At 36.5% G+C, this 27957-nt stretch overlaps 2 protein-coding genes across 4 annotated transcripts; one reads left to right on the top strand and one right to left on the bottom strand.

Moving 5' to 3' along the window:
- Positions 1-7: 7 nt before the first annotated feature.
- Positions 8-1352, top strand: LOC124638670 (pancreas transcription factor 1 subunit alpha-like). The gene has a single exon (XM_047175673.1). The coding sequence runs from the start codon at positions 139-141 to the stop codon at positions 952-954; it is 816 nt and encodes a 271-aa protein (XP_047031629.1). The 5' UTR covers positions 8-138; the 3' UTR covers positions 955-1352.
- On the bottom strand, positions 1187-27872 carry LOC124638668 (zinc finger protein 431-like). Of its 3 annotated transcripts, XM_047175670.1 has the most exons (15): positions 27358-27872; positions 25666-25923; positions 25260-25414; positions 19922-20108; positions 10900-11019; positions 9881-10021; positions 9562-9648; positions 9175-9280; positions 8308-8530; positions 6975-7080; positions 6019-6139; positions 4798-4956; positions 4267-4438; positions 3403-3468; positions 1187-3003 (listed from the first exon to the last, which is right to left on the bottom strand). In XM_047175670.1, the coding sequence occupies exons 1-15, from the start codon at positions 27629-27631 to the stop codon at positions 2962-2964; spliced, it is 2217 nt and encodes a 738-aa protein (XP_047031626.1). In that variant the 5' UTR covers positions 27632-27872; the 3' UTR covers positions 1187-2961. The 3 variants fall into 3 exon arrangements, with proteins under 3 accessions (XP_047031626.1, XP_047031628.1, XP_047031627.1); XM_047175672.1 differs by lacking the exon at positions 9881-10021; XM_047175671.1 differs by lacking the exon at positions 10900-11019.
- Between the last annotated feature and the right edge of the window lie 85 nt (positions 27873-27957).

The raw sequence follows: 27957 nt of genomic DNA, 5'->3' as shown, positions 1-27957 counted from the left end.
GTATCTTGTCAATGAAGGGACGGGTAGGGGCGGCGCCGGCGCGGGCGCAGGACTCAGTCCGCGGCTGCAGTCTCGCTGCGCTTATCACACGCACATGTTTGTTCGGAACGCGCGAAACGATCCTCCAACTTACGCATTATGAACTACGAAAGTTGTGAAAATGCAACAGTGCCTATAAAACGCGAGGAAGATCTTGAGTACCCGGAAGATGACGACCACTACTACGGTTACGTGCCAGTAGAAATTGAGAGACACACGGAGGTTGCGGGATTCGCACCTTCCTCACCGACGCACCTCATGGACCTCAGCAATGGCTCCGAGCGGCCTATGCAACAGCACCATTGGCCTTCAAACGTCGTGTTTGATGGAGAAGACAGAGACTACCAACAGGCGCCTTATACAAACTTTGAACAGGAATTCATTGATCAGCGGCAAAGACAAATTCCCAGAAGTTACTATTTTGATGATTCCAATTCGCAAGATCGGGACCGAAGCTTTAACGAATCAGCTGAAATGCCAAAGATGGGTGACGTTGTTTACCGAGGGTCAGACGACCGAAGAGATGAAACAGAAGAACAAAGAAGATCGAGGTCGAAAAGATGGAAGTCTTCTACTCGAAAGAAGACGCAATCATTCGAAGAGATGCAGATACAGCGCTTGATGGCTAACGTGAGGGAACGACAGAGGACACAGAGCTTGAACGAAGCGTTCGCGAGCTTGCGACAGATCATACCGTCGTTGCCGAGCGACAAGTTGTCGAAGATACAAACTCTGCAGCTAGCGACGCAATACATAGAATTCTTGTATCAAATCCTGTCGAACAGCGACTCGGCGGGCAGCAGCGACGCCAGCAGCGACGCGGACAGCGAGCACGGCAAGTACCTCGCGCAGGACAAGCTCAGCTACGCCTTCTCCGTCTGGAGGATGGAGGGAGAGTGGAACGGACAGACGTGATCAATGTTCTGTTAGTGACGTTATCGCATAGTGAAAACGAAAAGACGCTTATCTTATTCCATACTGTTACGATTGATTATGTGTTAAGTGAGGTGTAAGTGATGAACGAATTAGATTATAAACAAAAGAAATTGAATATGTGATAGTTAATTAAGTAAGTACCTAGACATTAGAGACTAAACGAAAATATAAATTGTAGATAATTTATACGTCTAAAAACAAAGACAACAAGTAGTATTAAAGATTTATTTGATTATAAATACATAAATGTAGAGGCAACAAAACATACAGCTGTATACCAAAAATTTGAATAACAATGTGCCATTTCTAGTATTACGTAGGACATCTTTACCTACTGTTGATTATACTTCCAATAAAAATGATTATATTAAAAATAATATCGCATTTTCATTTTATATATACCGTACGAAGAGTACTAGGGTTTTACATTTTAACTGCTTTATCTACATTGACAGATTTTTTTGATAACTTTATACTTCCACTCCTGTTACAAAATTAAATACAAATACACTTCATGGTTCTTTAATATTCATACAAAATATTTGTTTTAACACGCACTGAACATCATTTAAATAATATAATAATTGTGCGCATTTCTGACAACTTCACAACTCATACAATATTGTCACAATTATTTATTTACACACATATATTTACATAAAAAAGAAACTTAAGAAAAAGGTAGAAAAGTTGGATATTATTGGTATCATTAGGAATTATAATTGGCAGAATATTTTATGAAGAAATATTTGAGAATTGCTTTTAAGAAGATATTTTAAATATTAGATAAAGATCATATTGTTAAAATGGCTTTTTTATATTAAGGTAGTCTAATATGAGGTCAACTATTCAAAAACCTACAGTCTAAGTCCATTAAACCTAATGAAAGAATTTCATAACATTCGTTGGTCAGTAAAGCTACCAGATAGATGGAAAAAAGTTTTCTATACAATGGAAAAACCGCTTTATTTGTACAGGGAATTATATTTTTGAAACTCTGATCGCTATAATTACTCTATGTTATTATTGCATTATGTATCACGAAATGCTTTGACATTACTGCATTTTAGAGTGAATATCTGGACCATTGCATTTTTTTTAATAGAGATTATGAGCATAATCTATGGCCTATTACTTTTTTTTTTACTGGGGGTCATTTTTTTATTGGTTATTTGATATTCAAAGCAGTTATAAGTCCTGAAAGTGTAAAGATTAGTTTAATCTTCTTTAAAAGCCGACACTTCTATACAATTTCTGAAACTGTAGACCAAGTCAGGTCTAATCAAATTTAAAAAAAACAATGATCCAAATAAACACCGTTTCACAATACAAACTAGCTGAATAAATCACGACTTAGATGATTCATTACACTCTACAAGCACCTGAAGTGTCATTGTTTTTCTGCTATTTTTGCTGAAAATTTGCTTAAATATTAACATATTTAATAACCTCATTGTATCTAAGGCTTCTCAAAGGAACTTTTGCTGTTACTTTGTAAATTGAATTCGAAGTTAATTGGAGTAAATGCGCCACCTCCCGTTATTGCCACATTATAGCAAAATTACAGTAGCAACATTAACTAAGGTTGCTGGGGAGTTTGTTGCGCCACTTCTTCTTCCCAGCAAAAACACATAGGAAGTGGTGAAGGTTGGGCGTTTTGGGGGCTGTCTTTTGTAGATTTCTGACGTTCGGAAAGTGCTGTCTTGCAGCTTAATTTGAATAAATGACTTTTGATTTTGATTTAGTTCTAGCTTGACTACAAAGTAGTTTTCAAACACATCCTTTGTACTTGAAGCGTTTTTTTTCTGTTTTCTAGCAATTCATTAAAGTCACATGGTACATAAATAGGGCATGTGATTGCTATAATTTTCGTATTCTTTCAATAGAAATTCGTCAAAAATAGATGAAACACAATAACACCACAAATCTAGAATATTTTGAAACTCAAACTAGTTATTTACAGTCTATCCACATTATAACGGAGATTTAAGGAACAATCATCTCGTTGGAACTAATACCCAGGTCGATCTGAAAATAAAAATGAATTGTTAGCTAACTAATTAGAATAATTCTTTATCGACAGAAAAGAACCGTCGCATTAACCCGTATTTATCGATAAGAACATTAAGTTTTAAATCTCTCCTCAGAAACGTAGTTCAAAAATAAGAGGATAAAATCGTCAACTGATTGTTCTACGATGTTGTATTAGCGGCCAAACCTACTTCTCGCTATTTCTAATCAATCATACAATGAAATTGTAAGTTTTTTTAATCCTTAAAATCGTCAGATGTCTCAAAGAATCCGAACGCTCGTGACTGTTCGTTTTGGTAATGCCCACCGAACGAATGTGAACTAGAAGCAAGCGCCTGATCTACCTGCATTATAAAATCTTCGATTATCTTTCTTTACTCAGTGGTTAATACTTACTTCATGCGTCAAATCTTTGTTAAGTGGATCTGTATCGGCGGTACTCCAATCTTCTTCCGTAGGAATCTGTAAAAAATATTACTGCTATCGTTATCGGCACGAATCTTGAGCTCTGACCTATATCTGCGCAGAAGTAATTTATTGGGTCCCTTTTGTGGTATGAAGTGAGGGGGCGCGGGTGCGGGAGTGGGCTAAAGCGATGATTGGCCCGCAGCGCATCGCGTCATAGCCGTCACTCGGGATTGGTTCTTTGCTAATAAATCACTTCTGCGCAGATGTAGGTCAGAGCTCAAGATTCGTGCCGATAACTATAAAACAATAATGTTCTTTATCTGTTCTTTTTAAGTAGCCGTAGAAACACATTCTACATTCAAATATTCATCAAAAAAATTGGGTTAGGCGACAATAATTTTAAAGAAAATTGTTGTCTATTATAGAATTAGTGAGAAGATCACTTGCTATCCAGTGGGCGCCCTAAGCCTAAAGCACTGGTACTTAGCTACATCCGTTTAGACTGGAAGGCTAGAAGGAGGATATAATATTAGTAAGTCAAAAGTCAAAAGTCAAGTCAAAAGTCAAAATCATTTATTAAAATAGGCTAATACGATTAGCACTTTTTAACGTCAAGATTTTACAAGAATGACAGCACCCCCAAAACGCCCCCCTTTCACCACTTCCTAGTGTTATGGCTGGAAAGAAGAAGCGGTGAAGAACAAACTTCCCAGCAACACAGCTGTCTATACAATTTAATTATTATTAATTTATTTTACAATTATACAATTCAATTTTATCAATTGTTAATTTAAAACACAGAAAGGTCAAGTTAAGGTCTTTATCAAGTTAAGGTCTTTATAATAAACTCACGGTTTGCGTAGGCGAGGGCGGCGGCTCCTGCTTGTGCGCCTGCTTCATGTGGTCCTTGAGGGCGAAGGCCCGCGCGTAGCTGGCGCCGCACAGCTCGCACGAGAACTTCAAATTGTTCTGTCGCGCGTGCGTCTCTGTGTGCACTCGCACCGCGTACAAGGACGCGAATGGCCTGGCCAAGGGGAATATGAATAATATGAGTTTTCTTTATATGTAAAAAGGAAAAGAATGCTACTAAGATAAGGGTTGAAATATGAATGTGGCGTCAATTAACAGTCTCTCTTAAAATGAAGGTATGAGAGCTAAGAGAGACGAATAGCAGAAAAACTGCATCAATCCCAAATATATAGGCTGAAAAAAAATCGACAAAAACTAAACAAGAATGTACATCTTTTTAACAAATTTGACGTTACAAAGCCACTTAATCTCTATGTAAATGAACTTCTAAAACAGGAATAATACCGTTTGAATTGTTATTAAAATCATATAAAAATGATGGCAGACGCATAACTTATCTCCAATTGAACTCACCTATTACAATGTTGGCACTGAAACGGTTTGGTATGAGAGTTCCTGTGTCCGGCCAGTTGTACCGACGTCTTGAACGCTTTGGGGCAGTAGGGACACTTGTAGGCGCGTACCTCTGAGTGAGTCAGCATATGATGGTTGTACACGCTGTGTGCTTTGAACCTGTGCCATAGAAAGAAATACAGTTTACAATAGTATAGAACTTACGGTATACATATTGACAGCATTTTCCAAACTTGCAAAAATAAACCTACTGCCGTGCCTACACTGTCTATCACCTGTCTATCACTCGAAAGTTTGTAGGATGTTGGTTTCTCCTTTTATATACGGGAAGGGAGTTGACGGAAGCTACTTATATAAAATAAATTGAACCAAACAAATGGCTCAAAATCAATGCTTAATATCAACTTTAAAGTAAAATGGCCCACAATTAACGCTCAAGATAAGATCAGATCAGAACTTTTGAATATCACTCGAATAATTTCTCCTTGAAATAAAGACTATTTTTGCGCACATCTCGCGTTAAGTGTCGAAGTAGTTCGTGGAATAGTGGCGTGATAAATAACTACAAAGCTTCCGCCACACAGGTGTACAAACCGCGCTCTACATTCGCTGTCAAATGAACGCATTTTCATTGATGTATATACCGCTGTGACGCAGATAGGGAAAATTATTTTTCCAAAACCCGCCATCAGATAGGATTTGAGATTAAATAATTTGTATTTTAGCAGGTTAGCAACCCTTGGCGCAGATCTTATAATGACGAGTTGCTCCGTGTTTCGAAAGGCACGTCAATCATTCAGTCATTTACACATCTTTGACAGAGGTTACAGGTGTAAGTCTGAAAACCAGTCATAACAAGGTTACTAAGGTTTATCTGGTTATATGTTATCGTCTCACCCAGGTCACTGGACTAAGGAGGTCAGATAGGCAGTCACTTCGTGTAAAACACCGGTCTGCCTATAAATAGTTGGGTAAATACTAGGCAGAGATATTTTCTTTATTTAATTATGGGTGCGTCTACACGGTGCGTGTAGGAGCAAGTTAACATGCGCAAGTGACCCTCGCAACGCAACAGAGCATGCGGGTGGGTATTTTTCTATGGTACATGCGCGAATCGCCGGACCCGCCCGTTTTTAAAATGCCTCAACATGTGCAAGCTATTTGCACCGCGTAGATGCACCCTATCTAACTAATGGAAAAAATATTTGCATTGGAACTGACCTCTTCCCGCACTGCTGGCAGGCGTAGGGGCGGGCGCCGGTGTGGGTCCGCATGTGCAGCGTGAGGCAGTACGACACGCGGAACGACTTGCCGCAGATCTCGCACGAGTGCGGCTTCTCTCCTACACACAACACAATATACACGTCACTTTATATTACTGGCTACAGCCCGCGGTTTCACCCGCGTCCCGATATCACTGTTTCCCGTAGCCGGATGTTGACGAAAACTTAAACGGTACAGCCATTCTTGAGTTTGAAATGACTACTAACACGAGTTTCTTTTATATATTTATAAAGATTCGATATTTTATTCCCGAAAACCTCATAATAGGTATCATGTGGAAAGCTCGTTTAGCATGTTAGTTCAACATCATCATCCTCCGAGCCTTTTCCCAACTATGTTGGGGTCGGCTTCCAGTCTTACCAGATTCAGCTGAGTACCAGTGCTTTACAAGAAGCGCCTATCTGACCTCTTCAACCCAGTTACCCGGGCAACCAGATACCCCTTGTTGGATCAACAAATTATGTGAAAAAAAAAAACAGCTGTTTCATACTTTATTGCCCGATAGAATTCTATTTTGTATGAAACAGCAGATTTTTTCGCTTATTTTGTTGATCTACGGTGCTAAACGAGCTTGCTATTGCGAGGTCTTTGGGATAAAAAAGTAACGGAGGGCACATCTAATGGCGGATTAGAACTTTTTTTTCTAAGCCTTCCTATGTAAAAAGGAAAGCGGAGAGGTGAAAATATTGGGAGTTGCAATAGAAGGTGGTGATAATCACCAAACATGAAAGATGATCTAGAATCACATGTGGGTGATCTCAATAGGGATGATACTTATTTCTCAAGAAGGTGAATTATATCAATATTTTGATGTTTTAAGTTTAGCTCAATAATAATTTGGCAACCGACTCCAACCAAAAACACAGTCTTAGTGAAAAAACTACATTTCATACCTGTATGTATCCTTTCGTGTTTAACTTTTTCGTGAGGCCTAGCAAACCTTCGGTTACAATATATACAGTTGTATGGTAAGTTCTTATCCTGTTTGTTCACTGGTGCCTGTAAATATGTTAAAGTTTATGACATGTGACAAATGGTGACGTCAAGGTACATACGTAGGGGAGTGTAAACAAGGGATATTCAATAGGTAATATAGGTGGAGTATGTAAGCGAGTATATACGGGCAGCAGATAAGGGATTACGTACATGGGGAGAATACATGAGGAAGTAAATTAAGGAGTCCCCTTATACGTCTATTTCCCTTAAGAGAGAACGTAATACAAACGGGAGTTTATAGGAGGCGTACATACAGGGAGTATATAACTGAGTAAACCGGGAAAGTATTTAAGGAAGTCAAAGGGTAGTACATTGGGGTATATACAGGGTGTGTCGTTCACAATCACATTAAATCCTATCGCATATACTTTATGATATTCAAAGGCGAATTGTAAAAAAAATAACCTAATCCATTCAGTGGTTTAACCACAGGAGTCATTTTTCGTTTTTATAATTCACAACATCATGTGTAAAGCAGAGATAAAGTTAGGAGTATCAAATGTTTTGATCAGTTGACAGCTGTCAGTTTTCAAGGGAGAATTTCAGTTGTTTGTAATAACTGACTTTTATATGGTGTTCTAATTTTCGCACATTTTTATTCTATTTACCTTGTTCGAAAAACCTTTTTTTTTATTTTTACGTATTTTTCTTTTTTCTTTGTTTAAATCGACATATATTAACCAGTATATGAACGCATTTCATTTAATGTGATTGTGAACGACACACCCGATATACAACATGTAACTTAATTAACGCACATCCTGAAATTAGTTTGTTCAGAATCGTTTACTGAATCGATTTATATCATTTTTAATATAGGTAATTTTTTATCCCAAAAATAATTAAAACTGCGGAAATTATTGTCATATTAACCCTGTACAGTCAAAACAAATTCAAATAGACCGTAACTCAAAGTAATAAGACTTCGTGTATTGTCGGCTTTTTCCGTAGTTTCGTTGTTGTGTCGAGTCGAGCAGCGCGCGGCGCGATATTTGCGTGCGTAGTAGTATGACCAAAAAGTTCTCCAAGAATTGGTATAACTAATTTAGTAAATAACAATGCATATACATGTTAAATTAAAAATTCAGTGTATGTATTATGATTATAACAAAATATTCTAATTGGGGTGTTTGAGGGCGTGCGTTAATTACGTTACATGTTGTATAGGGGGCGCATATAACATATGTGTAGGTACATGGGAATACAATTTATGATTTTACAAAAACTTACCTTATCAATATTATGTATATTAGCGTGCATTTCGAGATACTCTGTAGAAGTGAACTTCTTGTTACAGATTCCACAGTTTATTTTAGCGGAAGACTTGTGTGAATTCTGGTGTATGTGTTTGTAGTCCATGGGAAATACTTTGTCGCATATCGGACATATGTATTGGCGGTCGCTAACTTGTGAACCGTCTGTGTTCTCCACTGGAAACTCTATGGGACGAGATCTGTTCGGTAAGTAGAAAATATGGTTTTAACATTATCAAAGCAAATTTAAAATGTACACAGGTTTAGGTAAACTTAGTCTTCTAGAACTCAAATTGCTTGAAATATGTACTTTTGTTTGTACATATGGCTCATTTAAACATCATCATTAGGTCAATGTAAATACCATGTACCATTTTAATTTTGACATTTTAATCTCATATTTTTTTGTTTGTGATTCTACATGATCTTCGGATATTATTATTGTATGTATCAATACATACAAACTGTAATACCTACCATTCCATGAGAAGGTACTTTAGAATCGACTAATACAATCAGTCCTATTTATATTTTTGATGTTTATAAGTCCTTGTAAAGGCCTGAATGAAATTAATGATTTGTCTTTGACTTTCATCTTTGGCGGTCATTACCGGTAGAGAGCAGTGTTGGGTTGAAGAGGCCATTTTGTTTGTCATATAGGCTCCATGTAAAAAACTGCGGTACTCAGTTCATTCAATTAGACTGAAGCCAACTCCAATATAGTTGGGAACGACTAGGTAGATGGTATGATTGCTGAAGATTACATTTCATTTTAGTTGCCTCAGTAGATGGCGCTGCTGTCTGATATCAATATAAATTAAAAGAAATAATAGTTTGTACTTACTTAACAGGATCGTGCATCCGTTTGTGTAGTTTCAAAGACTTGTTGGTTGGGAATACGGTATTGCAAATATCACATTCATATACAACAGGTTCAGTAGGTACATTACCTTGAACAAAAATGATGTTACAAGAAAAACATAGATTTTCTATACTAAATATTATTAAGAGAACAGACTGGGCTGTAGGTTTCTATTTCATTTTAGGTGCTTATACATTTATGAGTTATTGAAATTAAAGATTTATATTCTTTAAATTTGCAATTATTGCGTTAATATTTTATCCATATACATAATTAAATGTTTGCTCATTGAAAGAAAAAGTACCTAATAATAAATGAACAACAAACTAATTTAACTAAGTATTTAAAAAGTATCCTTATAGTACTCACCTGATTTCATTTTGTGTACTTTCATATGCGCACACAGTGATTTTGAATTTTCATACGCCACGGGACAATACAGGCAAGGATATTTCACTAGAAGAAAACATGATATACTCATCATTGTGAAATTTATAATATATTATGTTTAACATTATTTGAGCCGATTTTAATGCTGTTTACATGTTGAAGTAATCTATTCAATCAATTCTCAATAATTCTGATTCAATTCTGATTAATTCGTATTAATCAGTTAAGAAACTTCATGTTAAGGTGAGAGTGTAGTTAAGGCCTACATACATACATAAATATCATGTATAGTACTTACATACTTTACAGGGATGGACTTTGAACTCTTCTAAATTCGTGACAGATATATCACAGGCTAAGCATTGATACATTTTGATTGCAAACCCACTCTCCGTTGGTACTTCTCTAACGATAACTTTGTGATACGGACCGCTTTTATCTATACATAAAAATATATATTTATCTTTAAATTCTAAATTTGATTTTTCAATTCTACTACTACTTATTGATAATTTATGCATGCATTTAGGCATAGAGTACACTTATTAGGTAAAACTCACTTAGGTCTGTTATTGTGTCTGATATACCAAAATACATCATGAGAGGCATGAAAAATAAATTGTTCTTAGTGATTCTTTAAGATTATTGAGTGTAAAGTATAATGATATCAGACTTGAACATATTCAAACACCAAATTAATTAATATTTTCCTTAATAATAGCATCATAATATTATACAAGTAATATCAAGTAGTATCAAATTAGTCATGGTTTTCTAATCTTACCGATAGGTGGGTCTGTAAGCATGAACAAACAACATTTTTTATAGTATTTTTATTAAGGAGCCTACACTTAATTCTTATTACCGCATTTCTAGATCTACTAATCAAATAAGCAAAACAAAGGCGGTTAGAAGAATACCAAGGTTTGAAGTTCCAACCGCAACTATTTAGATAATTATTAAAAAAAATAGGGTAAAGTAGAGAAGTCAGTTGACGGGAGCGAAGCCGCGGGCAAAAGCTAGTAATATTATATATGCGAAAGTAACTCTGTCTGTCTGTCTTTTCTTCACGCCCAAAGTACTGAACCGTTTTGAGTTAAATTTGGTACAGACAGTTCGGAACTTGAGAAAGGACATAGGATAGTATTTATTACAAAAATAAAAATAAACCGGACATACAGTGCCATCTATTGTTCAAACCAAAAATCTGCCGGAAGTCACTATTCCACGCGAAATCGCGGGCAAAAGCTAGTCAAAAATAAAATTTATTCTTTCATCTAATGTCCTTATACTGTTATTTCATGATGAGTGTTTTACCTTTTCCATCAGTTTTCATGGCATCTTTGATGACGCTGTCGCATATTTTGTCCACCTGCATGACTCGCTTCGTGATGAACCGCTTTCCCTTTTTCTCCATTTTTATGGTCTCCATTTGATCTGAACATTTAATATTTACGGAAATTATTTACTTGTTCGCTGGTAAGGTTAGTGGAGAAAATTTATGATATAGGATATCAGATTTTTTCTTATTTTTTAAGACTCAAAACGAAATTTACGTAAAATGAAGCTCAAACGTACGTAACATATTGTTGGTTGCAAATGCAAAAACAAGGGGATATACGTAGGTAGTCTTAGATTTTTTTCCATGTTTTCAAGACGAAAACACAGAAAAATCCACTGTCGTTGTATAATTTTTAGTTTGAAAAAAAAAAACGCGGTATTAAAATTGTAAGATCGACGTCCGAGAGCTGTTTTTTTCGGCTGCCTGGTGCCCCAGGCCTGATGCCCTAAGCAATTGCTTAGTTTGAGTATGGGCTAACCCAGGACTATTTAGGTTACTCTTAGCCTACTTGAAATAAAAAGTTATGTGTAATGTATGTTATTGCAATATTTATCCAAAAGTAGGTGGATTTTCTGCAATCAGCGCGGTGCATTTTTGCACCTACATATTTTTTTCTGTAGGACAAGTCAGATGGATATGAATGATCCGGACCCCCGAAACCCTCCCCCCCCTCTCCTCTTATACACGTCCATACCCGAACCCATCTTTTCAGAAAAAATCTTAGCAGCTCGAAATTGAGGAAAGTATAGCGACATCTCTCGGGGAATTAGGTTACTAATTTGTTACACATCGTTTTCAACTTTCTGAGCAATTATTTCCGAAAAAAACCATTCATATTATTTTTAACAATACTTATCCAACAATACCTATATCACACGTTAGGGTTGGAACGAAAAAAAAATTGCTCCTCACTTTACGAGTAGAGGGGACTCTAAAAAAAAACACTTTTTTTCGCACTCTGCCTGTTTGACATGCATTTCTCTAAGATTAAGTGCGGAAAGACGGACGGACAGACATGGCGAAACTATAAAAGTTCCTAGTTTACTACGGAACCCTAAAAAGCTATTTTATACCTAAAAAGATTAGAAGGAACAAGAGTTTTACCAAAATTAGGCAAATTTTTGTATCACTAAACTTGTAGCATAAGGCAAATACATATTTTTCAAATTAACCATGTGATTGGTTCAATCAACATTATTTAAGAATCTCATAAAAAATAATTGGCTAAAAATTCAACTCATTAGCGCTAGGAGCAATAAAAATTGCAATTATTATAGCTAGCATTCTCAAAGTGAACTTGACTTTTGACCATGGAACTCTATTTTACGAAAAACTTTTTTATCATAAGTGAGTATCTCTATCTATTTTGTTATTTCATCATCATCTAGCCATTGTCCAGCTATCGTGGAGTCGGCTGCTTGAGAAGAGGCAGTCGACTGTCGATCTAAACTTAGTTACGAGTGGCAAACATTCAATGAGTTATACACTCTTTTGCAAAAAAAGCGGGCACCTATGCGAAATCTTGGTTTTAAGGACTTCAAGTGTATTTCATATTAGTATTATTTAATAGCTGTAGTGTGTTACTAGCATCAAAAGGGTTAGCCAAGCATGCGTAACAGTGTATTCTAAATTTAAATTTTGTAGAATTTGCTAAGAAACCGGTTAAACCTTGTTTTGGACTAATTGCTGGTTCGTGGGAGTTTTGAAAAGTTTTTGACATGATTATCAGAAAACTGATAATGCAGTTTAATGAGTTAAGTGATTAAAGCTTTAAGGCGTCGTCCTAATTGGCAGCGATCGCGCGATGGCGCGATGCGTTTTTCATCTCACGATTTCACTTGCGAGGTTCCGAGGTTCAAATAGAACACTCTGATGAAATCTGTATGTTTGAACTTATCGAACGACGAGAACGCATCGTGTCATAGTACAATCGCTGTCAATTAGGACGACGTCTTAGATGAAAAACGCATCGCGCCATCGCGCGATCGCTGCCAATTAGGACGACGCCTAAGTCTTCTCATAATTTTCCGAATGGTTAATTTAACATTTATCACAAAATTTGGTATTTTTTGAATGTCAAAGTCTGATAGGAGACGAGTTGTGAACGGCACTGCTAACTTTAAATTGGTTTTGTCGCAGCCCAAGGCACTAATATTCCTCTAAATTGTGTTTATTTATGAGAAAGGGATATTTTAAACCGTAAGGGTACAATATCTAAACAATAGAACGCTTTACACAAAAATACCGAAACTCTATACATTGCCATCGATCACCAGCAAAAACCATTTAGAACAGGTGAAAATTTTATCAAATACGCATAGTTTTTCTAAAATGTTTTTATTGAATAATAAATTTATAAGATAGATATCTTTGTAAACGCTTTTGTTTGATAGTGTCTCCACAAACGTGCGCGATTCTGTCTTAGAAAAATTTGTCATGTCTTGTCAAGTTGTGCTCTTAAAAATAAAACAAATATTATAGAAATCTAACGACTTTTAATTAAAATATTGCCGAATCCCAATAGGTTATGGGCCCAGGCACATAACTAGGCATATATTTTAATTATTAGTTCGTTAAGAGCAAGGATTATTTCCGATATAAAAGTGACCGTAAAATGGAGGTTTCAAACGGAATGAAAATCGAGAAGTTTGATGGAAGAAATTTCAAACAATGGAAATTTCAAGTGAAATGCGCATTAAGAGCGAAGGGATTAAATATAGAGAAGGCAAGACCTTTAGAAGCCGGTTCGCAAGTGCAGTGGGATAAAGATGATGGTATGGCCATGTTTATCTTAACCTCTTCGATGGATTTAAACCAGATATCGTTAATAGAAAACTGCGAAACCGCAAAACAAGTGATGACAAAACTAGAAGCTATCTATGAACAGAAGTCAGAATACAACAAGATGTTAATTCATGAGCAGTTTTATCAATACTCGTATAGTGCCAGTGACACGATGGCACAGCACGTGTCAAAGGTTGAAAGTTTGGCAAAGCAGCTGCGAGAGACGGGTGAGAAAATAAGTGACACCGCCATTATGACGAAGATTCTAAGCACGTTGCCATCAACGTATCGTTCTCTTAGACAAGCATGGTTGTCACTCGATGAAGATCGTCAGACCATACAAACTCTTACGTCGCGTTTAGTTGACGAAGAAGCCAGCCTAGCCAATGAATCGAGTAGTGAAAACGCGTTAGTTACGTCAAAAAGAAATTTTAAACCTAGAAATGAGGACAAACAAAAGACGTCAGAACCAACGTCAGAACAAAGAACTCACAGATTCGTGTGCTACAATTGTAACAAAAGGGGTCATTTCGCAAGAGAATGCAGGATGCCTAAGAAAAGGTACAATGAGAAGAAAACCAACAACATGGCGTTCAGCGCAGAAGGTTGCTCATCTGAACATGATGAAGACGCATGGATTTTAGATAGTGGAGCATCGAAGCATATGACCTACAGGAGAGAATACTTCTGCGAGTTGAACGAATCTCAATGCAACAATTCCGTTAAATTGGGCAACAAGCAGAGTATAAAGGTATGTGGCGAAGGAACTGTATTAATAGATAAGAAGGTTAATGGTACATGGGAGAGATGTAGACTTGAGCATGTGTTGTATGTACCTGATTTACGAAGAAATCTGTTTTCTGAAGGTGCAGCTACTAGAAGAGGATATGTCATAGTGAAGAACAATAAGAATGCTATGATAATGAAGAGCAATGTTGTTGTTATGTGTGCACAGTTGCAAGAGAACAATTTATATGAATTGGATATAAAAACAATCAAACAAGAATATTGTAATGTTGTGCAAACGGATATAAAAGTTTGGCATGAAAGATTAGGACACTTAAATGTCAAGGAACTTCAAAATATGTCAAAGAATGGTGTGATTCCAGTTACATTGAGCGGTGATCAGAATTTTGTTTGTGAAGCATGTCAATATGGAAAGCAAGCAAGACGCCCCTTCTTGAAATCTACCCGAGGTCCAACACAACCTGGTGAAATTGTGTACAGCGATGTGTGCGGTCCTATAGAAGAACCTTCTGTATCGGGTATGAAGTACTTTGTGTTGTTCAAAGATGGAGCTACAAGCTATCGCCATGTTTACTTTATGAAGCATAAGAGTGAAGTATTTCAATGCTTTCTGAAGTACAATGCCATTGTGAAGAATAGATTTCAGCGTGATTTGCAGATACTACATACAGATAATGGTACTGAATATGTAAACCAAGAATTCACATCTTTTTTGGAGAGTAAAGGGATAACGCATGAACGTACTGCGCCGTATACTCCACAACAGAACGGGAGAGCAGAAAGAGAGATGCGTTCTATCATGGAATCTGCAAGAACAATGTTATATGCAAAGGATATTCCTTTAAACTTGTGGGCAGAAGCTGTTAACTGTGCGGTATATTTGTTGAATAGAAATACATCAAGCCAGACGGGAGATGTTACGCCATTTGAACTGTGGCATGGAGTGAAGCCTAACTTACAACATATTAGAATATTTGGATCAATTGGTTATGTACATGTTCCAAAGGAAAAGCGAAAGAAGCTTGCCAAGAAAAGTGTGAAGATGTTGTTAGTTGGATATGACCACGACAATTATAGAATGTATGATCAAAATACCAAGAAGATTACAATATCACGAGATGTTAAGTTTGATGAATGTAGTATGCTGGAAGAAAGAAAAAGATATGTAGAAATGACAGTTGAACAAGAAGAAAAAGAACATTCTACAGTATCTACCCCGCTAAATGAAACCCAAACTCAAAATGTTGAACCTGAAGAAATATCATCAGATGAAAGTATGAAGAGTTTAGAAGATATGGATGAAAGTTATGTTCCTCCAAGAGGTATAAATTTGATGCAGGAAGAACCAAGAACCATCTCATTACGTCCTCGTCGAGACAAAAGATTAGAAGCAAATTTCACAGAATATGAACTTCCAAACAGTTATGAAGAAGCTATGAAAAGTCCAAATTCTCATCTGTGGAAGAAAGCTGTAGCTGAAGAGCTTCAATCACATGAAGAAAATCAGACATGGATACTGACCGACAAAAGTGAAAAGAAGCCTGTATCGTGCAAATGGGTGTTTGCTATAAAGAAGAATAGAGATGGAGAAATAGTACGATACAAAGCACGACTGTGTGCACGAGGGTTCACACAAGTCAAGGGCTTGGACTATAATGAGACCTTTTCCCCCACAAGCAGGTACGACTCGATTAGGGTGCTGCTGAGCATCGCTGCTAGAGACGAGCTTCACATCGAGCAGTTTGATGTGAAGACGGCCTTCTTGTACGGTGAGCTCTCTGAGGACATATACATGGAGGTGCCAGAGGGATTGGAAACTCAGCCTTCCAAAGTCTGTAAGTTGATTAAATCTATATATGGTCTTAAACAATCGTCGAGATGTTGGAATGAGAAGTTTAGTTCTTTTCTAACTAGTTATGGTTTCCAACCGTGTCCGTCTGATAATTGTGTTTTTGTAGGATGTTTTAACGATGTCAAAGTAATATTAGTTATTTATGTTGATGACGGATTATTATTATCGAAAAGTAAAGATGTTTTGTCAGATATATTAAATGGTCTTAAACAAAAGTTTGATATTAAGATTTTAGAATGTAATTCATTTATTGGTATGGAAATAACTAGAGAAAAAGATTGTATAAGTATTAGTCAGAAACAGTATATTAAAACGATAATAAATAAATTTAATATGTTTGATGCTAAGAGTAGTAGTACTCCTGCTGATGTAAATGTACATTTGTCTAAGAATACAAGTAAAGAGTCTGTTAATTTCCCATATAGAGAAGCAGTGGGAGCTTTGCTATTCTTGTCGTCTGTTTCTAGACCTGACATAGCTTATGCTGTCAATGTTGTTAGTAGGTATGTTAATGACCCAGGTCCTTCACATGTTGTAGCTGTGAAAAGAATCTTGCGCTATCTAATTAATTCTAAAGATATGTGTATTGTTTATAAAGGTAATGGTGAATTAGTTGGGTACTCAGATTCTGATTTTGCAGGTGACTTGGACACTAGGAAGTCTAATACTGGTTATATATTTTTGATGAATGGAGGTCCTGTCACTTGGTCTAGTCGTAGACAAAGTACTGTAGCATTATCCACAACTGAGTCTGAGTACATGGCGGCAAGTGAAGCTGCTAAAGAAATATTATGGCTTAGACAATTTCTGTGTGACATCAAAGAACCACAAGAGTCAATTATTTTAAATGTTGATAACCAGAGTGCAATTAAGTTGATTAACAACCCTGTATTTCATAGAAGAAGTAAGCACATAGATATTAAATATAATTTTGTTAGAGAAAATGTGGCAAAGAATGTTGTTGTTATTAAATATGTTGAGAGTTCAAATCAGTTGGCTGATTTCTTAACTAAAGCTTTGCCAGTACAAAAATTTAATACAATTAGAGATAAGGTTTTGAGAATTGTGTAATATGGTTAGTGTTTGTTAATTAATTAAAAGTTTTGTTTCTAGAGAAAAGTTTTAAGTTGTAGTAACTTATAGTGATGAGTGTAGCCTATAAGTTGTAAGTTGTTTTTGAGATATGTGCCTGATAAATTGTAACGTCTACCTTATAAATTTAAGTGGGAGTATTGAATAATAAATTTATAAGATAGATATCTTTGTAAACGCTTTTGTTTGATAGTGTCTCCACAAACGTGCGCGATTCTGTCTTAGAAAAATTTGTCATGTCTTGTCAAGTTGTGCTCTTAAAAATAAAACAAATATTATAGAAATCTAACGACTTTTAATTAAAATATTGCCGAATCCCAATAGTTTTGATGTAACAGAAAGGTACAGTAATCACTAATTAAATCTGCATTATCAATTTTCTAAAAATCACGTCAAAAACTTTTCAAAACGCCCACGAACTTTCTACCAGCAATTAGTCCAAAACAAGGTTTAAGCGGTTTCTTAGCAAATTCTACAAAATTTAAATTTAGAATACACTCTCATGCATGCTTGGCTAACCCTTTTGATGCTTGTAACATACTACAGCTATTAAAACCAATACACGTGAAGTCCTTAAAACCAAGATTTCGCATAGGTGCCCGCTTTTTTTGCAAAACAGTTTATTTTGTTATCATTTTTATTTTAAATATTCTTTAAGCGATATCAGCCCTTAACGTGACTCGAAAAGTCAAGAGTCAGGAGGTCATTTGCACACGTCTTTGGTAAAACGTTTTCTTAACTTTCTTTCAGCTATTGGCGTACTTTACTGCGTATCTTTAGTTACACAGGAAGATTTTAACATCTTCTTCAACAAACATACCTGGGACCCAATAGCTTTGGATGAAGTTGAAGTGAATGCAAAATGCACTAACTGCCCATACGTATACTTCCCTATCTGTGCCGATGATAACAAAACATACATTAATGAATGTAAATTGAAGTGTAAAAATAAGAATAAGCGTAATAAATCACAACAGGCTAACTTTGTTAGAACTGGACCTTGTGAAGTTTTTCCTATAGAAGAGGATAAATAAAACTATACTTTTATCCTCAGTTTATTTTTTAACCGTAGGGTCCGTATATATAATATTTAACTTTATAATATGATTATAGATAGTTGAATAACATATTATTTTTTGTTTATCTTTACATATAAGAAATCTGTAAAGGTTATTTTGTATATTGAATATTTTGAAAAAAAAAAATAGCCAGCATGTTAAAGGATAACCAACAGAACCCATTTCTATGATTTTGGATGTTTTGTCTGTTTATCTATTTGTTTGTGCACGCATCACGTGAAATCTGCGAATTCAATGTAGACAACGTATATAAAAAAAAAGTTGATTAAAAATACTGGAGTTGATTCTAGATACAAATTTCTAATTTAACGCGAACGAAGTCACAGGTAGAAGCTAGTCTATACTAATATTATACAGAGGATAATTTTTGGAATCGATTCAGGGAGTAATTTTTGGAATCGCTGGTCGGATTTTCAAAATTCATTCAATGATAGGTAGATTAGCTAAACAATGTTTCTGAGTGCCATCCAAACTAATATAATATTAGACAGACAGACAGAGTTACTTTCGCATTTATAATATTAGTTTTGATAAATCTGTCTTTTCTTCACGCCTAAACTACTGAACCGATTTGTGTGAAATTTGGTACAGACATCGTTTGGAACTTGAGAAAGGACATAGGAGATTTTATGACGAAAAATAAAAAATCCGGACATACAGCGCCATCTATTGGTCAATTCGGCATAAATTCCGTACTATAAATGTCGAGCTGTTCCTATGCTCCGTAGATAGATAGCTTAGATCGCGCAATGATGTCGTTACACGTGTTCGGTTCATGTTATTGCATTAAATCGTCGAAACTCATCGGAAAAATGTAAATAAATAAATGTACAATAACAACAACTTAGTATAAAGAAAATGCTCTAACGGAGTATATATAATTCTATTAGTACTATATGCCGAGTTGTCCTTATGCTCGATAGATGGAGCTGATCGCGCAATGGTGTCAATCGTTACGCGAGTTCCGTTCATCAAAATCAGTACAATGATGGGAAAATAAGGGAAAAATAACATTTTCGTCTTTTTCGATCGGCAATTTAATGCCCTAAGTGAGTAAATTTAAATCTCTTAAATTCAAACGCAACGATCATTATGTTGAGTTTTGAAGAGTTCCCTATCTTCCACATTTTATTTTTGAAGAGATCCCGCGAGATTGGGAACTATGTGGGTAAAACCAAAAATCTGCCGGAAGTCACTATTCCACGCAAACGAAATCGTGGGCAAAAGCTAGTGGGCTATATTTTATCCCGGTACGGGCAGTAGTTCCCACGGGACGCGGGTGCAACCGCGGGAAAAGGGCTAGTCATTAAATAAATACATATTTACTTGTAGTGATTTTAATGAAAATGCGAAACAGTAACTTTTAAGTTTAACCATTGAAGAGTTCATATAAAAAACATTCAAATATGCATTGTAGATAAATATTACATATGATTAACCCACCTGACACCTGATCTGGTGTTATGAATTGAGAATCCGTTTTGAATTCAAGTGGTTCCTCCACAATATCACCGGTATCGGTGATTACTCGACGAGGGACATGCTTGTCAGACAACAACGTTGACTCGTCTTGGTCTGTAGGCTCAAATTCTATGGGAACCGTGTTGTTTTGATGATCTTCTATAGGCTCCTGAAATTGAAGTTGTTGTTTTAAGAGTCAAACTAATTTCAAAATGGCTCTTTAAGAAGTTGTGGTGGCCTTATGGGTAATGGTAATGTACCAACCTCTCAAGTATGAGCGTGAGGGTTGGATTCATGATCAGGCAAGTACCAATGCAACTGTTCTAAGTTTGTGTGTAGGTACTTTCAAGTATATCTTGGACATCAATGACTGGGTTTCAAAGGGCACGTTAAACCGTAGGTTCCGGCTGTCATTACGGGTCGTCAGAAGCCAGTATATCTGAAACCAGTCTTACCAAGGGGTACTGGGTTGAGGAGGTCAGATAGGCAGCCCATCCTTGTAGATCAACACTTGAATCAATCAGTGCCGTAACTAGGGCGGTGCCAGCGGTGCCCAGGCACAGGGCGCAGACCCTGGAGGGGCGCAGAAATGACCAGACCAGTATCCAGTTTTATTTCATGCATGGTAGTTAGTAGGTACATTTTGTTTTATTGCGAATATGGTGTAGACGCGCCCTCTGTACTATCTATATCTATATGGCATTTTTCAAGCGATCTTGAAACAACAACACTTGTAAAGGTGGTTTTATAATTGTCTGATGTGTCGTGACGTGACGCGTCAGAACGGTATCGGTTTCATACATTTAGTACTAGCTAGTGCCCGCGACTTCGTCTGCGCAGGATTAGTATTTCGAACAATATGTTTATAAATTGTAGCCAGTAGCGGCTTTAGGGTGGGGCGCGGTTGGGCGACGGCCCAGAGCGCCGGACATAAGGGGCGCCCCCAACCAATCCTTGATCAGAATTTTACTCCTATTTTTGTTTTAATTTTCATCAAAGATCGCAGCTTACAAGAACTGTATCCAAATGTATGGATAGCATCAGGGCCGCCTTAACCTATGGTGCATGGTGTGCGAATAACCCGGGCGCCGCGGGCTCAGCGGCGCCGCGGTACGCTCCTGGACCCAGAAATTTCAATTAAATTAATGTATTGTCATACAATGCCGGGCGCGTTAGATACAATACTTTTATGTCCCAAAACTCAAAAATTTTCGCGCTCGCTTCGCTCGCGGCTTCTTTACGCTTACGTTTTTTTCACATATAGCTACTTTGAATTTAATGTCCCAATACTCAAAAAAATTCGCGCTCCCTTCGCTAGCAGCTTCCATTATATATATTAAGTCGCCTTTTATTAAATATGTTAAGGACTTTTAGTGATCCAAATCTCAAGAAAGCTTTTTCGGGCTTGCTTCACTTTATAGTTGTTTTTATTTTTCAACATTTTTTTGTCTACCCTAGCAAAAAGGTAGCGTCGTTTTTAAGTCCTTTTATTAATTAGAAAGTAACTTCTAGTTTCTATTTATGGTACTACTTTAAGTCCCAAAATTTTAATTCATAGGCGCCAACACCAACAAAGAGTTATCTACGTTTGGGCAACATTTTAAGTCATTTTTGTTTTGAGTTCTAAAATATAACAAAAAATTTCGCGCTCGCTTCGCGCGCGCAATCAGAACCTGTGTTCCCGTGTTTTTGCATTCACCAACCAGCAATAACTTGTGTACGATTGGGCTACATTTTAGGTAATTTTTGCTTGGACTTGTGAACTATGAAAAAAAAATTCGCGCTCGCTTCGCTCGCGCAATCGGTAACTACATATATTATGTAGTGTTGCCCAAATGCAAGAACAAGACGAGACTTAGCCAGTCTTGGTCTTGGTCTTGCGCCAATACACCTGGTCTTGGTCTTGGTCTTGGTCTTGCGCTCCCAGTCTTGGTCTTGGTCTTGGTCTTGCAGCAAGAGTCTTGCAAGTCTTGCAAATACCTATTAGTCTATTACTATTTATTAAAGTTTACTTTAAATCTTAGAAAAACGTATTAGAATTGGAACATTGTGAGCTTGAATTAACATAGCCATAGTAAACATCAAGCAGATTATTAAATAACTGAAGATTTGATAAGAAATTCGAAAAATCAACTGACCTACATGTCGTTTTCCATGGAAGTAACTGTTTCTTAATAAACATTTATGATTTATAAGCTTACATTTGCTAAAACATGTAAAAAAACAAATTAATTACAATAACTTGACTGTATTTTAAAGAACAATACTTATCTGTCTAGAAAGAGATTGAACCCTCGACTTATAAGAAATTTAATAAAAGAGTTTTACGATTTATCATTTATTTTTTACATATAAGTGAATGTTTTGGAGTACATCTATACTAATATTATAAAGCTGAAGAGTTCGTTTGTATGTTTGATGACAGAAGTTTTAAAATAAATAAATAAGTCCTGAACGTCACATACCTCCAAAGTTACTATTCCTCGTGGACGAAGTCGCGGGCACAGCTAGGAAATACTTACTCTCATCATCTCTCTCAGAGATATTCGGGCTGGTAAGTAATACAAAACTCTTATCGCAGGCTTTTTATTTTATTAGTAGGTAAGTACCTACGCTTTTTATATTATTTTATTAGTTTTGTAGAATTAATTCCAATTAAGAAAAAAAAAGAAAACACTTAATTCCAATTCTTCCTTCATACTTTTACGGGCTTAGGACCGTCAGAAACATTTTTCGTAATAAAACCGAAACAAAGTGATGTAAGTTGACAATGACGTATTATCAGGCCTCTGTCACTCTCTGTACTTGCGCGCGATAAATGCCTACCGCTCGCTGGGTTACCGGCAGCCCCACGCGGCTCAGGGCGCACAACAGTCACACGCGCCGCGCGCAACACAATATTTTTATTTCGTGCGGGTTGATCACTCCTCGGTTGCGTAACATTATTAGATTGTTAGGCGCAGCGTACAATTTTCTTGCTACCCTTAAATTGTCACCAGCTATTGCGCGCGTACCATTTGTAGGTACTCTATATTCGAGTAGCGACGGTTCCTATCACTCATCATGCAAGACGTTTTAAAACCTATTTTTAAGTAAAAGGCGGCATTTATCAAAGTCCACGTGGACTCTTTGAAAAGTGCCGTCGTCGTCTTTGGCGGTGCCGTCGTGCCGCTCGTGGAATGAATCTCATTGGATGACAGTCCACGTGGACTGTGCTAGATTGGCTTACGATATTTTGTCTCGTAAAAAATGGAGATGGAACGATCACTCGACTCGAGCGCTGGGAAGGTACCTACTTTCTACCGTTTGATACGTAAACATTATTAACAGAATGTTTCTTATTTCTAATGTATTAATTATTTTTCTTTGCACCTATTATCTTAATTAATGCTGTAAAAATAATAATCGTGCCTAGTGGTATTTTATGTCGGATACATTGAGTGGACCACCTTTGTAAGACGACTAAAAAGTCGCGGTGTATTTAAAAGTGGCTACAATATTTATTAAACGGGTGATATTTGAACACTTTTTTGCTATTTTTTCTTGTAAAAACTTAAGAAATATAATGACTAAATGTACAATAATAGTACCTAAGTAATTAGTTTAAAACCATATAAGTAATCAATATTATAATATATACTTACTAGAATGAATTAATATGACATCTACTACCTATCCTTACCATTTTATCCTAATCATAATACTACTTGCTTGATCAGTATATTGTATTCATTTTCATTCTAAGCACTCTGAAACTTATTTATTCTTTGGAACACCTGTATGTACTCTACTGGGAAATTATTTTGCATGAGTATACGTATTACGTACGCCCTATGGCGGCAATCAAATAGTGTCAAATGTTATGACTTCGGCGTGGCGGCAACGATTGTTGTAGATTTCAAAAGAAGCCGCCGGCGCGTGTATCATAACCATGTACTTCCGAAAAGCGGCAAATTTCTTTGAGAAGTAAGTACAAAACCTTTGATGCCGCATTATCAAAGTGCCGATGGTTAAAACATAACTAGGCATGCACTCAGTTTGATTTTAATAGATATTTTTTTATTCGCTATGTTTATGGTATTAGTCGTAATGCGCATAGGTCCAGTTTTTCATATTCTTTGATACAGTTTTTAGCGTCTCATAGAATTCCTAAGCGTACCTACCTATACACCGAACTGTTACACCTAACTACTCAGTGAAATAGCGCTAAGTCCTAGCTGCAAGACGCAAGAGTCTTGCAGGCTAAGTCTTGTTCTTGCTCAAGTCTTGCACGGTCAGTCTTGGTCTTGGTCTTGCTAAAAATACGCGGTCTTGTTCTTGGTCTCGGTCTTGCAAAAACGCAAGAACAAGACCAAGACTGCAAGACCAAGACTGAATTTGGGCAACACTAATATTATGTCTCTGTTTTTCGTATGGGTTTGAATTGCAGTTGGGGGCGCCGTAGAAATCTCGCCCAGGGCGCTAGTAGAATTAAAGCCGGCACTGATTGTAGCCTATGTGTTATTCTGATGTATAAGCTATATTATTGTAAAGTTTCATTAAAATCCATTCAGTAGTTTTTGCGTGAAAGAGTAACAAACACCCATCCATCCATGTATACAAACTTTCGCGTTTATAATATTAGTAGGATGGTAACGTTCACACTAGTGCGTAACGTGTTGTGTTGTGATGGCTTATGTATGGAACCGATACAGTTCTGACGCGTCACGTCACGACACATCAGACAAATATAAATCCACCTTGTCTTGCTCGCAATATTACATACACAAACAAAAGTACCTATACCGTAACTATGAGACAATTTCTGTCTATATTCATTTGGAGGGCGCCACTTCTAACTTAGAAATTCTAAGCAAATCTGTCAATCTAGCTGAGGAGATGTACATATAGTTCACGTTACGCTATCATTGCTGTCAGCCACATTCATTGGTCCTCCCTTTATCTTTGATTTTATTCATTAACTACGCGTGCGGCGTTACTGACGCACTGGCGTGCGAGAGATAGATTTTGAATAAACAATTTTTATCTTAAAGAAATCTACTAAGTACCTATACCTTCGTAAACAAAAAATAGATAGATTTATTTTTATGCACATTTGTCCACTTTATTGTCAGAGCCTGGTTAGAGCACTTTTCAAGGGCGCAGTTTTGAAAGCTCGCACCGGGCGCATAAAAGGCTAGTTACGGCACTGGAATCAATCAACACATCAATTTTTTTGTACCACAACTCATCATATTTATGTTCTGAAAATCCGTGCGTGAATAAGATGTAGGTACAATTCTGGAATATTTGTGTATAATATTGTATTTGCTTCACCTACCTCTACAACAACATCCTGATCATTATGATAGTTTTGTATGTGGTCTATGACAGACGTGAAGGACACCTTGCAAGTGTTACAGCTGTAGATCTCTTCCTGATTGTCTTCCAGTATTGCGTCTGTTGCTATTGATGACTCTGATTCTATTTTCATATCTGGAGTTGAGAGAGGAAATATTGCTAATACTTGCATGCTCTGGGTATATTTCATACACTAGAATCTAGATTCTTAGAATGAATAATATGTATGTGCATTTGCATGGGGGTGGGAGGGTGTCACATGCATGTGATGCATGAAAGTAGCACTAGTCCGAGCTTCGATTTATTGTCTCGCAGAATTAACGCTACACATTTTTAATGGATTTCTGCAAAGTAATGCCTGATTCAATAATTTTTCTTTTTTTTACCTTTAATAGTGGTTAGAGATATAGTGCCATCATCATTTCGTTTAGTAACAACAGTGCTTTCAGCACTTAAGCCTGAATCCGGTGTGATGATCATGTATCGACTTTCTCCATTTTCCTTCACCAACCTCAGTTCCCCAGTTTGAAGGCATGGTTTAATTGGTTTACCAAACAGATCCACATACATTTTGTTATCCTCATTGCTTTCTGCTGGAATCTCTTGAACATTTGCAGTATCAAAATTATCATTATCACTGACATCTGAAAAAAAAAATGTTTCACTTCTATATACAATATGTTGTTTCACAATATGATTAAAAAATTTGTATCAAAAACAAATTTTGAAATGTTGTCTATTGGGTTTAAGGTTGTTTAATCTAAATCTATATTTTTATGAGAAAAAGTTCATTTCCAGTAGTTGGGTACCATGAGGAGCTTGTTGTGTGGATTTTTTATTTTATTGATTTTTTATTTAAGCTTTATTTGTCTTCATAACAGTACATTTGTTTATAGAATTTTACATTTTTATCATTTATTTGTTACTGTTACGTAGTCCCTCTAAGGTAAAAGCCTCCTCCAATTTAAGCCACTGGTCCCGGTCCTTGGCAGTTAGCATCGACTCATCTCCTGCTATACTCTTGATGTCATCTACTCATCGCTTTCTTGGTCGACCTTTGCTCCTCTTACCTATATGGCCTTCCCACTTTGTAGTAGTATAGGTCCATCTTCTGTCCTGGTATCTAGCTATGTGTCCTGCCCATTTCCATTTTTGTCTAAGACGTTCAACATCCTGTGTTGTAGAGCGACTGTTATTTTTGTTCTATCTTGAATGTCTGTATTCCGTGTTTTCTGGATTTTCATTAATTTTAGGATGCTTCTCTCCATGGCATGTTGGCAGGACTGAATTTTGTTTTTCACCTTTTCTGTGTAAACCCAGGTCTGGCTTGCATAAGTTAGGCTTGGGAGAACGCATGATTCCATTATTATTTTTTTTCATCTGTAGACTATATTTCCCCTTAAGGATTTCCTTTTGTGACCAGTATTTCCTCCATGCTATATTTATTCTTCTATCTATTTCATTTTCATTGCAATTTGATTCGAAAGAAATCTGTTTTCCTAAATATACATAGTCTTTTACATATTCTATGGGTTTGCCTTCTATTTCTATTGTTTCATGGAGCTGTTAGTCATAATTTTGGTTTTCTATGCATTTATTTCTAGTCCCACTTTCTTACTTTCGATGTTCAGGCTATGTAGCAGGTTCTTTAGTTCTGTTGCAGATTTGCTGAAAAGAACTGTCATCCGCAAATTGCAGGTGTGTTAGCCTTGTGTTGAGTACCCATATGCTTTTGTTTTTCCACTCTAGGTTCTGAATAAAGATTGTACTAGACTGTTGTGTGGATAAAGATAAGCAATTCATGGTGTCTAAAGTTGGGCATGGAATTTTGAAAATGATTACAGTTGTTGCATCAAGGCAAGTCTGACTGCTACTTGCAACACGTAGGTACCTAATGGATTATCTGGATAATTGGGTCGGTGGCCTACTAGGTCAGATAGGCAGCTGCTCTATGTAATACATTGGTACCCAGCCACATCCTATTGTATATTCAGACTGAATATCGACCACATTCATAGTTGTGTATCTAAAGGATAGGCAAATTATAATATGTATTGTAATAAAACCTAATTTCTTACCTCTCTCAAGAACTCTAATTTCAGAATTTTCTATGACTGTAGTTTGATTATTAGTATTGTCATTATCTCTCTGTTCAAATTTGTGTTCATTATTATCTGGCTGGCATTTGTCCTGAGATAGATGCTCTACAAGCTGAGCTAATGAGGTGCATTTGCATACACAAACGGGACAATATGTATTTTCTAAAGCATTCGTTAGATGGTAGAGGAGAGTTTGTTTAGAACTAAAACTTTTATTCCAACAAACTGGACAATCAAGAGGTTGACCACACATTTTACTGAAATTACTTGTTACTTCTATTTAAAAGCCAGAGGCGTGTTCACACGCCAAACATTTCTGTTAAGAAAACAGGCAATATTTTGTAAACATATCACTTTTGTTCAATCATATAAAATTGCTACATTCAGTTTGTAACTAAATTCTCAACACAAAATCATATTAATCAGAAGAACTTCACACCCATTTCTTAAACGTGAACACTGAACAAAGCACCGAGCCACCATTTTTGTCAAGTTGACAGTAGACATGGGTGATAAATAACGTCACAGTGAAAAAATCACCGTGATCTGCCACCTGAGAGTATCACAGTGACATTTTGT

Source organism: Helicoverpa zea, chromosome 18 (assembly GCF_022581195.2).
Source record: "Helicoverpa zea isolate HzStark_Cry1AcR chromosome 18, ilHelZeax1.1, whole genome shotgun sequence".
Classification (NCBI taxonomy): Eukaryota; Metazoa; Arthropoda; class Insecta; order Lepidoptera; family Noctuidae; genus Helicoverpa; species Helicoverpa zea.
This window is presented reverse-complemented; position numbering and strand designations above follow the sequence as displayed.